Source organism: Octopus bimaculoides, chromosome 9, assembly GCF_046866305.1.
Source record: "Octopus bimaculoides isolate indiv1 chromosome 9, ASM4686630v1, whole genome shotgun sequence".
NCBI lineage: Eukaryota > Metazoa > Mollusca > Cephalopoda > Octopoda > Octopodidae > Octopus > Octopus bimaculoides.
The window spans coordinates 90,559,148-90,575,359 of record NC_142936.1 but is presented as its reverse complement, the minus strand read 5'-3'; the positions used below and the strand labels follow the sequence as shown (position 1 = coordinate 90,575,359).

At 34.6% G+C, this 16,212-nt stretch overlaps 1 protein-coding gene across 9 annotated transcripts in view; it reads right to left on the bottom strand.

The window, feature by feature from the left end:
* Window positions 1-343: 343 nt before the first annotated feature.
* The window catches only part of LOC106872451 (dnaJ homolog subfamily B member 6), a 52,449-nt gene continuing 36,580 nt past the window's right edge, over window positions 344-16,212 (bottom strand). For 5 of the 9 annotated variants that reach the window (XM_014919454.3, XM_014919456.3, XM_014919455.2 and 2 more), the window contains exons 5-8: window positions 15,994-16,114; window positions 11,987-12,136; window positions 4,244-4,354; window positions 344-2,809 (exon numbers count right to left, since the gene is read on the bottom strand). In XM_014919454.3, coding sequence (XP_014774940.1) covers window positions 2,713-2,809; window positions 4,244-4,354; window positions 11,987-12,136; window positions 15,994-16,114 — 479 coding nt within the window. In that variant the 3' untranslated portion in view covers window positions 344-2,712. The remainder of the gene's footprint in view (window positions 2,810-4,243; window positions 4,355-11,986; window positions 12,137-15,993; window positions 16,115-16,212) is intronic. The other 4 variants (XM_014919457.3, XM_089358023.1, XM_014919458.3 and 1 more) reach the window with 2 other exon arrangements.

Genomic DNA, 16,212 nt, shown 5'->3' with positions numbered 1-16,212 from the left:
TATACTGAAAACTGCATCCAATTGAAATCCTAGTATATTTATAGAGTGTGCGCATGAGCATAGGACAGTGTGCATGTGTGCTAGTATCTTTTTTTTAAGCATGAACTCAGAAACGTTGAGTATATGGCCAATAGCGGTGATTTTCAAAAGCTGGTTTTATACATATATCCTCAAAGAGACAAAAACTGACAGATAAAGTGAGATGTTAATAAAAAAAAAAAAATGAATCAATCAACATGAAATACATTTTCTTTTTTAAAATTGATTGCTGAGATAGGAAAGCAAAATGCACAAAACAAAAAAAACAAAAAAACTATCAAATCAATAAAAATGAAAACAAGACTCTGGATAAAGTTTTTATCTCTCAAGATATCAAGTCCATGTGGTCTTCATACAGAAAAATACCATTTACCAGCAAATTTTTGTTCCCCCAGCATCACAACTACAATAGCTAACAAATAGTTCTGCTGAGACTGGGCAGAGAGAATAATACAGCAGCAATTAAAGAAAACCCCAACAGAGACAAGTAGGAAATGATCTTTGGCTTCACAGGTCTCCTTGCGTACCTGTGAGTGTGTCAACTCTTCAGAGGAGTAAATACCTGGGTAAATAAACTTGTCATAGATTACAAACCTAACTCAGTTTGTGACTGAACATGACTGTCAGAGTTTATTTCTTACAATTCAAATTACAAGTGGAGTGGGGGGGGGGGAGCCAAGTTCACGTAGGAGGCTTGGTACAGAAAATGTCTAGTCTAATGAGAACTCCTCTGGCAAGGTGCAATTTTAGCAGAATTCACTAACAAAGGAAAACAAACCAAGTACAATAAAGCAACATGTATGTACAGATGCACTACCATATTCAGATGTGAAGTGATGTAGAATGGTTATTTCTGGAAGATTTTTTAAAAAACTATTTCGACAAGAGGTCTTTGGTATTAGCCAAGTTAATTGGTAACTTTCACCCATAAACAAAGTTAATTACAAAATATTTGTCAAGCTTTTGTAAATCATTACTAAGCACCAGATGAAAATTTTTCAGAATTAATTAACTGCAGATTTGAACCTCATTTTAGGGATCAGAAAAGACAGTCTTCAAATTATGTAACTTTGGAAGAGTGATAGGCAGCAATTTTTTAATTGTAAGAAAGGAGGGGGGGAGGGAAAGAGAGAGAGAGATCATGCGATTCATAGAAGTCTTCGGTAAAATGACCACCTACCTTAAATAAAAGGCGACAGAACTTCGGTAAGCCAAAGCTGTAATAGACTATCTAACTTGTAAAGTTCTCAGGCTTCAATGTGAAGCTTATAAAATATCAGTTAAATCATTTTAAATGGAACTTGAAGTAAATAAGGCTATAAATAATAGTTTTATCTTAGAGTTCCACTGTTAAAAAAGATTTATTTAATGTCTCTCGATATAGAAGAATATTAGTTATTTTTAATATATTTACTAAAACAGATTCCTTGGAATTATCAAAACTAAGAAATAGAGTGTTACAACTATAGAGAGGAGAAATAGAAAATTGAGATGTTGAAAGGCCATTAGTGAAGTGGTACCACTTGAGAATTGAAACTGGATTATGAAATCAGTTGATTGAAAACCTAAACACTATATACACAAACACACATACCAAGATATTTCCATCAGCACAACCACAACTGTATGAGACTACTTTGAGCTGAACTATGGCAGACTAAGTTGAAGTAATACAGCAGATAGAGGCAGCTAGAGAGATGAATGCTAATGGATAACATTCAAACTTGAAGAAAAAAAAAAACAACATAAAAGAGCTAAATGAAAATTAGTTTTATTTTCATAGAAAACATTCAGCCACTACTACAGGAGATCAGTTTGGTGGGTGGTAAAAAAAAAAAAAATAAAGGACAAATATAAATAAAGAAATGATCTTTCTGGTAATGTCTTCTATATTAAACAAGTTCTGCCTAGTTATATAAGCAAAATTTCCAGTTTTACAACTGGTTGGGATAAAGAATCCCACAAATGGTAGAAACAAGGGCAAAAAAAAAAGAAAAAAAGTTGGCATCAATTTTGAGATGAAAAGCTCGATAAAAATTAAGTGAATTTCTAAAAAAAATAACTTGTCCAATTAACGATTGCCAAAGAAAAGTGCATATTATATTGGAGAACCCACTTGAATTGTTTTGCACCAGGTTGCAGAATTGTCAGAAGACAAACTTTGGGTTTCTTTGATCCAAATCACCAGATTTATTGAAACTTGTCATTTCCAAATGTGAAAATGTTTAAATGTGTGCTGCAGGTTATGTAAAGCCCCTACCCAGCCCAGCAACCCACCCCTATCATCACATACATCTACATACATTGATATATACATATGTATATACATATATATTTCAAGTCAAACATGTACATATACAACATTCTTGTCACTTCAGAACTAGAGTATTTACCGTTATGTAATTAGAGTAGTAGTTTCGGTTCCAACCTACACACCCTCCAAATAATAGTGCAGTCTTACAGAAAAAAAATAACATTTAGTAGTGATAACTTTTATTGGGGATAAAAAAATTAAAATTCTTTTAAAAAAAATTGGAGGAAGAGAAAAAAAAAAAAACAATAAGCCCAAGTCAGACTGTCATATCTGATGACCAGTATTTACACTGTTCCTTTCAGTTCTAGAGTTCCAAAAAGGGGAATATGACAAGTATTTTTTTTTTTAAGTCTTGTACTTCAGTAGGTCAAAGCCTGTGCCTCCCCATTCACCGTCTTTGATTTCAATACCCCATCTTCTTCAACAGTTACTGTTTCTATACCATTCTCCATAGTCCTGAAAACAAACAAATACACCAGTAGAGTATCAACAGACAAGATATAATTTCAAACACTATAATACAGAGAGAGAAACAGAATAAGAGTTAGCAATTATAGTCCACACACACACACACACACACACACACAGAAGTAATGGTTTCATGGAAATAAGAGATGGGGAAGAGAGATTTTTATGGTGTTGGTACATGATATAATCCATGATTGGAGAATAAAAAATAAACCCCCACAAGAATCCATCAAAAACTCAAGCAGTGACATCAGCAGATGCAGCAAACAAGTCACCATCATTCAAGGGAACTCAATGTAAAAGGGACAAACTAAATATGGTAGTTTGTATGACACAAATGAGGGACACTCCTGTCACCCCCCAACTTAAGCCTAGTAATAGGTGGTCGAACCCTGACAACTTCTTGCTATGGCCTACCACCACCATCATCACAAAAAGGGGGTGTGTGGGTGACAGCTCTACCCACCATTGCTAATGAACAAATCATTTGCCAGTTTTAGTATTGTTGGTGCCAATGATAAACAGTGCCATCACCATGACAACCTATATATCTGCTGCTGCTGCTGCTGTTTGACCAGATTTCAAACCAGTGGTTCTCAGCTCCTTTAATTCCTATTTTCTTGGGTGGACCCTCATAGCCATTTGAGGTTTTACAAAATCCCATTAGACTTTTATGATTAAATATTGGGAATTGTATTAAAAAAAAAATTGTTAAATATTGTGTATTGTAGAAGTATAATGGAAATTGACTCCCAAGAGTCATATGGACCCTGCTTGAGAACTGCTGTAGCCAATTCCCATTTCCAGAAGCCAAACCACCAGAATTTATATTCAGATTGGTAATGAGTTAAGAATCTCACATAACAATCCTTAAAAGTACAACTTGCTAAAATCTAATACTAAAATAACTGTGCAAAGATATTTTATCCCCTCCCCACCCTTTCAATGACTGGAGAAAAAGGATAGACTGCCTTGACACATGTTGCTCAATCTGAAGAGTCATCTACAATAATAATAATAATACTCGTCTTTCTCCATCACAACATATGAATGAGAAAGGAAGGGGTGATAGATGAATAAGGAAGGAAGGGTTGATATCAAACTGAAGTGGGATGGTGAACATTCAACGCTGAAAAGAAAAATCAAACAGCGTTGCAAGGGAAGTATGTGAATATTTCTATGTGACTATTATGTACCTTATTTACATATAAAATACTACAATTAGCCGTCAGCTATTGACAGCACGGGGTCAGCTAGTATTCTATGTTAAATAATTTACAGTTGACCAAATTACTGAGATGCAGAGGTGATGATGACACTACTGTTATAATCATTATAAAGCTCAAAGACTCGTGTCAGCACATCAGGTAATAACCAGAAACAAAATATGTACACGTGAAAGATACTAAATGGTTTACTTACTTTCTGGTTACAATTTTTTTGCCATTATTATACTTTGTTGAAGTTGAAGATGAACGGAAATTTCCTCCCATTGTTGGACCAGTAAATGATGTACTTGAAAATGAAGTAAACCTGAAAATACAATCATAAGTAAAGTTAAATTAGGTGTCAAGAAAGTGATGGTGATTTTTCAAATTATTGACCAAATCTTCAGAGATGAAAATGTTAATATATACATTGATACTTTCAGAACAGTTTTATCTCCAAATCATCATCAGGTACCATATTTGAACTCATGTTCTCACCCACTATGACAATTTTTTGTTTAAATACATATATATCTTGAGCGTTAGGACTCCTAAGGCCAGTTGGCTGGTTGCCATAGTATATATGCGATCAAGATCACAACATCCTTGAATGGGATGTTGGCTCATTGCAGAATTCATGGGCAGCAATTTTTAAGGGGAAATTGACAAGCCGATTATATCAACCTTTAGTACTTGACTGCATTTCAACTCTTTGAGGGTCAATGAAATAAAGTATCAAAGTTGATCTCAGCAAGATTTGAACTCTGAATGTAAAGAACCAAAAGAAAATACCACTAGGCATTGTCTGATATGCTAATATTTACTGTCCCAGTTGAAATATAAAGCTTCCATGCCTGAATCCAATCTGCTTGCTGATCCAGGATTAAGATAACCAATAATGATCGGATATCAAACTGACTGAAATCTAATGCAGGTGTAAATGTTAAACTTCTTCCATCTTTAAAGATTGGGCTTATGCAGAGAGAGAGAGAGAGAGAGAGAAAGAGAGATGGTCGACTGAATCAATTACATTTCACTAAGTCACCAAAGAGGAGAGAAAAAGAAAAAACAAACCCCCAAGCTAAGTTGGAACTGGCATAGTTTGAAACCAGAATGGTAAGGTATTAACTAGGTAACATAAAGCAACTCAGCCAACTTGAAAGATTTAAAATTTTTTTCTTTCGAGTAGTTTTAGTCCCTGGACTGTGTCCATGTTGGGCATCACCTTCCAGGGCATGGTTGCAAATATCAGTCACAGAACTTGACTGGTACTTCTGACCTCAGAATAAACAGCAATGATACCCCAGGTGGAATTTAAACAAAGAGATATAACCAAATACCACAAGGTATTTTATGCAATGCTTTGCCAATTTTGCCATCAACTCTTCAAGTAGATGGCATGAAAGCAAAGATTCTTTTTTAACAGAAGAGTTCATACCTTCCCCAAAAGGAATTTAACAGTTTTGCTAAAATGGTCCCAGTTGAATTAAAGGTACCAAGAACTGATTGCAGTCAATGATGTAAGGGAAAGCAAACAAAATTAAAAGAACTTGAAGGGAAGAAAAAAAAGCTTAAGCAAAAAAACTTTGAAAGTAAACAACAGCACGCTTTTGTATTTGTTAGCAAATATCAACACTGTAGTAACACGAAGAGTACAAAGTATTCCATGTTATTTAACCAGGCTTTTTAAACTAACCATTATCTATCTGAGCACACAGTTAGTTATTCATACTAAGTAAGACTAACACTAAGTACATAAAAGACAAATCTAATTTATTAATTTTCCATTCACTGCTACATTTCCACCAGTTTCCATTGAAAGTCAAGAGTCAGCTGTTTAAGTCTTGTTTTATATCATTTTTTTACATTTTTTTTTAACACTCAACAAGAGTCGACCAGGATTTAAAAAAAAAAAAATCAGACCTGAAAGTCATTTTCAACTAAATTAAGTAAAACTCTTATGAAACAGTAAGTCTGGACATCGCATAATGAAGACAATGACCTGCATTATTTATTTGCAAGCCCAGAAGGGCAACACAAACCCAAGTCAACAAGGAGGATCTAAGCGTTCACTCAGTCTGCTAGAAACAGCAACCAAACCTCCAAATTACACATCATTTTAGATTTACTTTATATGGGTTGGTTGGATTGTCATAGCTCAAGTCATTTCTAGGTGAGATTCAGAGCCGCTGCATGGGTCATTTGCTTTGGTCTCCACAACTCAACGACTTCAGATAGTGTACTGGCTGCATTTTCTTGTGGCACCATCACAAAAGACGCTGATCAGGTTTTAGCAAGAAATGCTATGTTTGAATAAACTAGTGGTTCTCAACCATTTTTAGCCAATAGATCCCTTTCATTCCTAATTTACTCTACTGGACTTCCTATAGTTATTAAATGTACAAGAAAAAAAAAACCCTACTGTATTTTTATATTATTAGGAATTGTAAAAGAAAATAAAATATTTTGTGGAATGTGCATAAATAGCAGCAACAAAGTTTAATATGGACCCCCAGTTGAGAACCACTGAAATACAACAGCATGATCATGGTGGGGACATTGGATCATAGATTTTCTGGATCAAGGCTCACTTAGAACTAAAACAACAAAGCCAGGATAAAAACACATTAGAACCAAATTTACAATCAAATAGCCATAAGTTATACTCCCCTGCTTGGTTTAAACTACAGGTAGACAGTTCCTCACCTGGTTTAAGCACTACCACCTGACATTAGGATACCTTTAGCAGGAACCACTGCTGTAAGCATCGGCTAACTACTGCACTTCCACCCTCACCCAACCTATACATATATAAAAAGAGGCACTGTCTTTACTCTCCTTGAATAAACCATTTAAAAAATCTTTTTCCACTTGCAAATTAAGAAAACCCACCTACATACCTTAAGTTAATCACCATTATTCACATGAGGAACTAAGCATTTTATCAATACATACTTCAGTACTAATTACTTTATTCTCTTGAGGTAATACTCTCCATACAGCTTAATGGGTTCTATAGTTAAAAACTCTTTCACAAAATAGGTTTGTGCGTGCGTGTGTGTGTGTGTACAAGCCACACACATACCATGTACATGCAAAGAATTGGAGAGAAATGGTGAGGTTAATAAGGCATCTAAATGCAGGCATTCATCTTCAATAAACTAAAAATAAAAAAAAAAGAAGAGCAATGTCAAATAAAGGAAACAAAATTCTAATGCCTGTTTCTAATGAGGATGAATAATGAGCCAATTACAATTACATATGTATGTACGTACACACACATAGTTGTGGCTGAATGTTAATTAACTGGACTTTGACATTTAGCAGATGGAGTAGAAGCTTAAAGATTGAAAACAATTAGCTAAAAGCATGGAGAAGAGATGCAGAAAGAAAGGAGGAGGAGGAGGTAGACTGAAGAAGGAATATAAAATATGGAAATAAAAAACAACTCTGGAACAGATGTTACGTGCGCGCCCGCGTGCGCACACACACGCACGCACGCATGATAGATAAGGAGAGAGAGAGAGGTGAGAAAGAGAGAGAGACGTGAGAAAGAGAAAGATTTTAAAAAAAAGTAGAAAGGTATAACTGAGTAGAAATCAAAACCAAAGAAATGCAGAAATGAACCAAATAATGGATATCTGAAGACATTTTTAGAAGATTAGTTGAAACTGGAGACAATGTGATTAACTTTGATACTATTATAGACAGTGCCATCCATAAGGGAGTGGTAGTGTTAGTGAGTGAATGGTGTAATAAATAAACTGATATTAGTAATGGATTAGTAACCAAAGTGATGCAAGCCTCAGAGTGGTATTTTGTGTGAGGAGGACATTTTTTCAAAACCCAAATAAATAACCAAAACTGAAATCCACATCATAAAATAACATCGGTCACGTGAAATTACTGGAGTAATAATGCTTATCTCCAATCTCCATTAAGTAGACAGAAGACAAAACTTCCAATACCCATGTATTATAGGTATTTCCCCTCACAGTAAGTTATGCAATGGCAGAGTAGACAACATTTTTGATTTTCAAAGTACACAATCACAATGAGACGATGATGATGATCAGAGATAAACTGGTAAAAACATTACCTGTAGGCATTTAAAATTATATTTCAGAAACATTTAGTTTTGAGGGCTTCTTTCTATTTCTTAGTCCCCTTTACCAAGCTACTCATGCATGCATGACTGGGTGGCAGGACGTGTTTGAAGCTGGATGAAACCCTTCTACTGATGACTAAGGAGTAGAAACTATTTTCCTTTTGTTACCAGCATAACTGGGAGTAAGGAGTTAGATGCTTTATAGATTGACCCCCCCACAAGTCAGCTCTGATCCAGCAAATAAGTGATCAAAGGTGCCTTAGCCTTGAACATGCTGTCTTCCCCTACTATCAGATGTAGCATTTCTAATACTATAACATGCAATATCGCCCGTTTTAGGAGATGGTAGAATGTGAATCGGGAGATTTGTTTGCTGCTTCTAGTAAGCTTAGTTAAAAAGGTTACCGGACATGAGATTTGATAGGATTCACAACCACGAATCTAGTAATCCAACACAAGTCTCTCGTCTGATTTCTATTATGTTGCACTGTCGAGTTGATTACACAAGCAGTGTTTAGGAGGGGAAATCAAATGTTACAGACATCAAACCCACAGCAGATTATTTTAGTAGGTCTTCCTTATCTCGTACCCATTAGCGACACCATATTTTCAATGAAAAAATACTCATGAAATGCGTGCAGTCACTTTAATGATGGGATAATTAGAGTTTGAGAGTTGCAGAAATAATAGTAGTCGTTGTGTATTCATAATGCTTATAAGAGTTAACTGCCCTTGCTCGTAGTAGTAGTAGTAGTAGTAGTAGTAGTGGCAATGGAACGGTAGTGTAGTTATGGTATTTAACTACCCGTACAAAGGTCACATGTTCAAATCCACAGTTGGTGTCCTGCAGAGTGTTTGGACATACAATTCTCAGCACCTCAGTTCACCTAAATCCATTACCAGGAATCAGTTTACAGAGATAAATATAATCGTATACACTGACGAAGATGTAACCTAGGCTTTGTATAATGAGCAAGACGTTTCATGCAGTACTCTATGTTGTACCGGACAACTTTGGTACACCCCAAAGTTTCGAACCTGATAACATATGTAAAAAGGCTTTCAAATAGAACATTTGTATTTTTTCGGGGGGGGGGGGGGGGGGGGGGGGGGGGGAACTAAGCAGTAAAAAATAAAGAAAAAAAAAAAGATTTCCTATATGATATGGATATTTGAAATGAAAAGTTATGGTCTGGAGGCTATAGACATGCACTTGGAAAAAATCATATCAATATGGATGTTAATCACATACTCCAATGCACAAACAAGTTAAAATGCCTCACACCCAGCTGATAGGTTTTTAGTTTGTGTCTGTCACTAGCAGCATGTTTTATTTTTTGGGTCAAAATATGTCCAGTAGACTTAAATAGGAAATACAGGTGGTAAATCAACACTACATATAGTAGCAGTTGAGAGCCAGACCCATGGGGATCTTTCTTATGGATCAGAAAAGATCAGGTCTGGCAATTTGTAAATACAACATAGTAACCACCAGTAGGTCAGTCAAATTCACTCAGTTCAAAATCCATAATTATAAATCAAGAATCATTAAATGCTAGTACTTCTAATTATGCTTGCTTTGCGATTTATATTTCTAATGAAATATATTGCCCAAGTTCCAATTGATAAAAAAGTAATTTTGGATTTTGTAAAATAATTAGCCTTTTTTCTTCATTGCTATATTAAACTGGGTTTTGGAACATAAAAGATTTTATGTAAAACTACAATATAAAATTATAACTTCAATATGAACAGCTTAAAAGAAGGTGTTTCACATTGTTATTGAAAGGATCTTAAAAAGTTTTATTTACTCTAACACCTCTGGGAAAGATAAGAGCTATCATTTAATCAGATATTAGCAGTGACCAGCACTGTGTTATGTCTGTGGAATGGGCAACTTTCAGATTGTAAATTAAGTGCTGCAGGGTTTGAAGAATTTACTACCTGAAGCAGCGACTACTGCAAAAGTAGCAGGTTGATTTCCTCAGGATACACAAGGTTAGAGGACTCACCGTGGCATATTCCCTTCACCTCATACATTAAAGGTAAAGGCCTGTGACCAAGTAGTTACAGTGTTGCACTCACAATTGCAAGATTGTGGTTTCAATTCCTGGACCAGGTGGCAAATTGTGTTCTTGAGCACATTTCATTTTACAAAGTTCTATAACACTCAACTGTAAATGAGTAACTGCCTGAATGAGATTAGAATCTCATTCAGGTAGGAGAATGTTGTTGTTCTCAGTCACCTATATGCCAGAGACACCAGGTGATCGGCTCTGAGCCCTAGCACCCAATACCAATGTTCAGGGATTGAAGATAACTAGAAGGCTTCAGTAGACAAGATTTCCCAAAGATATTGCAGTGGAACAAACTGCAGAGCTAGAATAAAGGCCTTATGGTAAATTAGTCTTCTTGAACTATAATTCAATGTTCAAACACAACTATAGACAACTTTGTTTATAAAATAAAGAGAAATCTTAAACTAGAGTCTATCAACCCTAAAAAGAAAAATAACTTCAGAAAACTGTGGTTTTAGTTTCAATAACATAACTTAAACTAGTTTTATAGGATTAGTAGAACTGAGCAGATGCAATCATTCTTTGGAGAAACAATATATTCATGACATCAACAAACCACATTTTAGTTAGTATTGGAAGAGAGTTGTTGAAGCAAAAGCCATTCAAGCAGCCTTTGATTAAAAGCCAATGCCAAACAAACCATCTCCTATATTTTTTGGTAATTAATCTTGAAAATTGCTAATAATTTAGTTTTCAGCTATATTTTAGTGAATATCTTTTATGAAATAAGGTGTAGAAAGAATCTACTTATGGAAGTTCCATTTTAGGTTGAGACCATCAAATATTAAAATTCAACAATTGTTTGGTTAACAAAACTGATATTGAACTTGTTTAGGGAGAAAGATATCCCTGAACAATTGGCTGTTGTAAATTTCTGAGATACTATATACTGTATCAGACATGTTAGTGCTTGATAAACTAGAGACAGTAAAGAGTTGTAGGGGGCAAGAAAGTAATAAGATGGAATTCCACCACCACCACCAACCAATATCAATGGTGGTTCATTTTTGGCAAGCCAAGTTTGCATACCAGTAATAATTTCAACTTGTATTCTTTTCCACATAGTATTAATATAATTCACTCTTAAAATTCACTGACCATTAAAAAGAAATATTTTTGATCTAGAACCCTCTTTTGCAAAGGGGTATATTTGTATATTTACTAAATTGTTAGCAAAGAAAAGGTGGTTGTAAACATTTGCAGAATCCATTTAACAAAAAATTTTGGTGTTTCATACTATCAACCAAACAAATGTAAAAATCTGTATTTGATGACATAAAAGATGCACCCCAATTTTGGCAATGCCTATATAGGAAAAAAGTTCTTTATGCATTAAAGCATATAATATAGGCCCAACTTCACATATAGGACCCAAGGTGATTTTTTTTTTTTTGAGGCAATGTTTTGGAAATAAAGGGTCTTATATGCCAAACATGGCATCTTGTTCAACAGATGCAAATAAGAAAAGCAGTTGGCAGTGCTAGACGTTTTTTTTTCTGACAGTAGACCTACATATTAATAAGCGCCACACATCTTGCAGGTAATTTTTTTTTTACACAAGGTACATTATTAAACTATATTAAATATAGTTACCAGAATGATTTAGCGGTTTGTATATCTCAACTAATTGTTTGAGGAGATGAGAAAGATGTCAGTTGCTTGTTGTTGTAAAAACTGTCATGCCAAAGTGAAAAGCAGGCATTATCAAATCAATCAAAAACAATTGCAGGTAATTTTGAAAGCCAGAAAAATGAAAGAAACATTTAGTTACCCTGCTGGTGCCAATTCAAATGGGTCATCAAAGAAAGAAGGTATGCCCAAACCAAACGGTGCAAATCCAAATGGTGATCGTTGTCTGCGGCTGACTCCCTGCTGTTGTTGTTGCTCCATTCTGTGACGTCTATTGTGGTGTCGCCTTCGACTGAAAACATACTCGGGCTTTCAGTGGGCAGAAAGGATTCAGCCAATATGAGAGTGACCCCCAAGTTGTAGGTCACAGAGAAAGGGTGCAAAGACAACCATGCTTGTGATGGAAAGAAACACCAGGTAACCAACCCCAAAACCCAGTCCACTGGTATCCATGATTAGAGATGGACAGCTAACTTTGAGCAAAGGTTTGTGGGAATGATTAGAACAGTGCTCTGTTGTTAGCATCAGATATGAATTACTCGATCACAGCTCAGAATGGCAATACATGTAATAGTGTATGAAATCAACAACTGATAGATGTTTCAGCTAGCTGAGCAATATTGAAACAAAATAATATCAAAGTGAACATCTTTGAAAGATGTGGGGTGGGTGGGTGGTGGCAAACAGATACCAGTGGATAATTAAACAACATGCAACATAGAAATGTTAATGTTAGAAATGTTAAATGTGTGAAAAGGAAAAAAACAGTGCTCAGACAGACACACACCCTACACTAGACAGAGTAAGCAGAAACTGAACAAAAGTAACAAGTGAAAATGGTAAGGCACTTAAGACAATGGAGAACTAAAAACATTTAAAGTTACACAACTATAACAAAATGTGAACAGTTCATTTCTGCATTAATTTTGCAAACAAATTGCAGTTCTAATATTTGAAGTATTAGTCCTTTAGAAATACCAGCAAACAATACAGATAAAATCACAGAAAATAAAAGAATAGTGTCAAAATGTTTCTAAAGTAGTTGAGCACCTAAACAGTCTTAATTACTAAAATCAGGGCAATCTCCAGTTTCATAGAAGATTCGATGAGATTGTAAAATAAATGAAAACTAAAATGAAGACAGTTCATAACAATGAGAAAAGAAAGTTTTATTAAATTCAGAAGAATATAATAAAGTTAAAATTGACCATTTTCTGTATGGTTTTAAAAAGCCACAACCAGAATAAGTTAAAGAATTACACTGCTTGCATCATTAACATAAAAATTGCATTAATAAACAGTGCTTCTGAAAAGTTAAACGTATGCACCAAATTTCAGGAAATAGCTAAACTTATGCTTCCCAAAAATGAGTGACAATCTAAAAAGCAGACTGTGCAAACCTCAAAGCAAGGTGCATAGTGTATGAGTGAGTGAGGAGAACGGGTGTGTTGCAGAGAACATTTGTCAATCTTAAATCTAGGATTGTTATTTTCTCTGACCAAAGAAGGGTATGGATAGGCGAAGGTGAATAATTTGTAGGTAGGTAAGAAAAAAAAACATGGTGCAATAGACTGGATGTATAATAGAGTAAAAGCAATAGGATAGAATGTTGATAGAACTTGAAATAAATGCTGCTCTTAATGTGATTTCTGAATAAGGAATATTGTATAAATGGGTGGGTGGAAACTATAATTAAACTAAAAAAAAACATACTATATAAGACATTAATGAGATAATTAGATTACAACTGGATTAAATGAAACAAGCTTTCTAAGAGCAATTATAAAATTTAAAAAAACAAATTTGATGTTAACCCGAAATTCAAGTTTAAAAGTAATGTATTCTAAAACTAAAAATATTTCTGAATTATAAAATTAGGATTCTGCAATGCTGCACTAAAGTCTCTGTAAAATCAAACCCTCACTCTCACAGAATGAAACCATATTTAGCCTATTGCTTTTGAAAGCCATCAATTTCATAACTTTGCTATAAATATGGCAACATGTCCATGTAATTAAAAAAATCCTTGACTAAATGCTGATTAATGAATTTAATTGGATAAGCTACACTTGTACATCTGGACAGATGTTAATATTTGAAAAAAAATCACCCACTACACTCTCGGAGTGGTTGGCGTTAGAAAGGGCATCCAGCTGTAGAAACTCTGCCAGATCAGATTGGAGCCTGGTGCAGCCATCTGGTTCACCAGTCCTCAGTCAAATCGTCCAACCCATGCTAGCATGGAAAGCGGACGTTAAACGATGATGATGATGATGATGATGATGACTGGTTGCAGTAATCTTACTAAGCATCCCATATCTGTGGTCACACACTAACAGAAAAGTTATTACTATATTTTAAATGGTAGCCTTATTGAGTTGAGTCAAACGTCAACTATTTGCTATTAAAATACTGCTACTAATACTGTTACTTAGTAGAGCCATTTGAAAATTCAAGCTTCACTCATTGGAATGCAGCCATGCTGAGGTAGCATCTTTAAAACATCTTTGCTGACCCCAGTACTTTTGGCAATTGTTTTCTGATTACATAAGGGACAAACAGAACTATTTTGTTAAGGTTAAGAAATTATAGCCAGCACCGATTTTTGCTATAACATTTCATATACAAGATATCAGATGTAAACAATCTGACTGAAGATTAAAAATGGACAATGGGTGTATATGCCATATTTTGCAATGGGGTTTTGCCTCTTCATCAGCACCCATCTGACCCTTAATCATTCTCGAACAGATTGCTTAAATAGCCACCACACATAGCAATGTAAAGTTATTGGATATATCAATTCAAATATTAAATGCATTCCTGGAAGCTGGTATGTAAATACTAATGATTTGTAGGTAAGTGGTATTTCGTTATGAAACCAAACTATACTATAAAGTATACTAAATGTTTCTATAAGTCCATACCATGTTCTACTTCTGTTAGCAGTGCTCTTCACATTATTTTGTTAAGATTATTTCTACAGATATTCTATAGAAATTATAACCAGCACTGATTTTTGTTACATTTCATATTGAGATGTCAGATGTAAACAGTGAGATTCAAGATGTAAAATGGGTAATGGACGATACTAGTTAACATTTTTCAATCCAGCAATTTAAGTCATTCTATGCTGATTCACATCTAATGGGTTCCAAAAAAAGATTTTATCTGCCAAATTTCATTCACAAAGCTTTTGTTATTACTTGCATGAGATACCACATAGTGGGTTCAAAACAGAAACCGTGTGGTTGCAAAGAAAATTTCATCACATATCCTCAGAATAGATATTATTGAGCTGTTCTTCCAAATGTTAATGAATTAATTCACTATAAACAGAGACACAGATACTGTGGCTACACAAGAAACAACCATCAGGTTTGAATCAAAATTTTAGTTTTTCTTCGAACATTGCACTCCTAAAACTGAATCTTCTACCAAGTCAAATTACATTAACTTCTGTAACAGGCAGGTGAACAAATAAGATGAACATTTAAAAGAAGTAAACGAGAAATCAACACAATAAGAAGTTTAATGAAAAATGAAAATATATTCTAGATGTGCAAACTGGAGAGTATGTTCTTGGTTAAGTGAGAATATTTAATATATAAAAATTAAATAAACATGTATGAATTATACATTTTTATATTGGAAACAATGGTTTTCATTGCACAATCAATAGTGCAGAGAATTAGTTAAAATAATTCTATTAATTTCAAGGAGAGTAGATACAAATTTGCAACATCAATACCAAGATGATCCCAGTTAGAAATCAAGCGAACAACAGAGGCTGGACATCTAATTTCTTCTAATTAATGATTTAGTGTCTCTTATATAATGTGGAAGTTTAAGAGGCCAACTATTTACTTGGTATGGTGTTTTAAAGTTAACAAAAACAACCAACCTGTTTGCACATCTCAAAAAACAGTTTCAAAATATTTTAATAAATTGTTATTTGGTATTAATGAATGAGCAGTAGTTGGAAGTTCGAGTGCAAAAATATCATGCAAGACATTGAGAGAAGGGGAAGAAGAAAAAAAAACACCAACAATCTGCAGGTGAAGCAGATTCTAGTTTCATTAACTGAAGAGAGAATTTACCCATCCCAGTGCTTTGTCTGCTAACAATAATAAAAAATTCTCAACTTACCTTGGGCCAGCATTGAAGACAGACTCATCAAGGAATGGGTCAAAAAGGGATGGACTAGGAAAGCCTGGAAAAGAATGTTGAAACATTCTATCGTTTGGTTGAATTCTGCATGTTCGACCGCCTAGAACCAATAGAATAATACTATGATCCACTGACACTTTCTGAATTTATTGATATTAGTAGCAGGCTTTTGGTCAGTAAGTTGTTACTGTTGAATAT